Below are 387 nucleotides of genomic sequence, written 5' to 3'. Positions count from 1 at the left end.
AGGTGCACACTTCAACCACCTCACTGTGAAGGTTTTCCTGTACCACATGGGGAGATGGAGCTCTATTTTCAGATCCAGGAGAATCTTTAGAATCCAGTCCTACAATATAATTAGGGATTAAGGAAAAGAGAGAGGAGATATAGAATATATCTCCTCCACATATATATCAAAATACGTGAAAGTATAGGCTGCACCCATCCAGGTTCAATACAGAACAATAGAAAACTATTACGGGGCTTCTCTCCATCTTTAATCATGCACTTTATCCAGCTTCCACATTCCATAGGGTGACCTTTTAATTGCAAACCAGTTCCTATATTTCCCTGTTTAAAATTCTTCCACTGTTTTCTCTGCCTATGGGATAAAATAGAACCTTGGCATGGGCCA

General features: G+C 39.8%; 1 protein-coding gene across 1 annotated transcript in view; it reads right to left on the bottom strand.

The window, feature by feature from the left end:
• Positions 1 to 387, bottom strand: part of MYCBP2 (MYC binding protein 2, E3 ubiquitin protein ligase) — a 279,976-nt gene that overhangs the window by 42,063 nt on the left and 237,526 nt on the right. Inside the window, exon 55 of the mRNA XM_012637759.1 lies at positions 9 to 99. Coding sequence (XP_012493213.1) covers positions 9 to 99 — 91 coding nt within the window. The remainder of the gene's footprint in view (positions 1 to 8; positions 100 to 387) is intronic.

This window comes from Propithecus coquereli, unplaced genomic scaffold, assembly GCF_000956105.1.
Source record: "Propithecus coquereli isolate 6110/MARCELLA unplaced genomic scaffold, Pcoq_1.0 Scaffold123, whole genome shotgun sequence".
NCBI classification, from domain to species: domain Eukaryota; kingdom Metazoa; phylum Chordata; class Mammalia; order Primates; family Indriidae; genus Propithecus; species Propithecus coquereli.
Note: the sequence above shows the minus strand (reverse complement) of the source record. Positions and strands in the feature narration are given on the sequence as shown.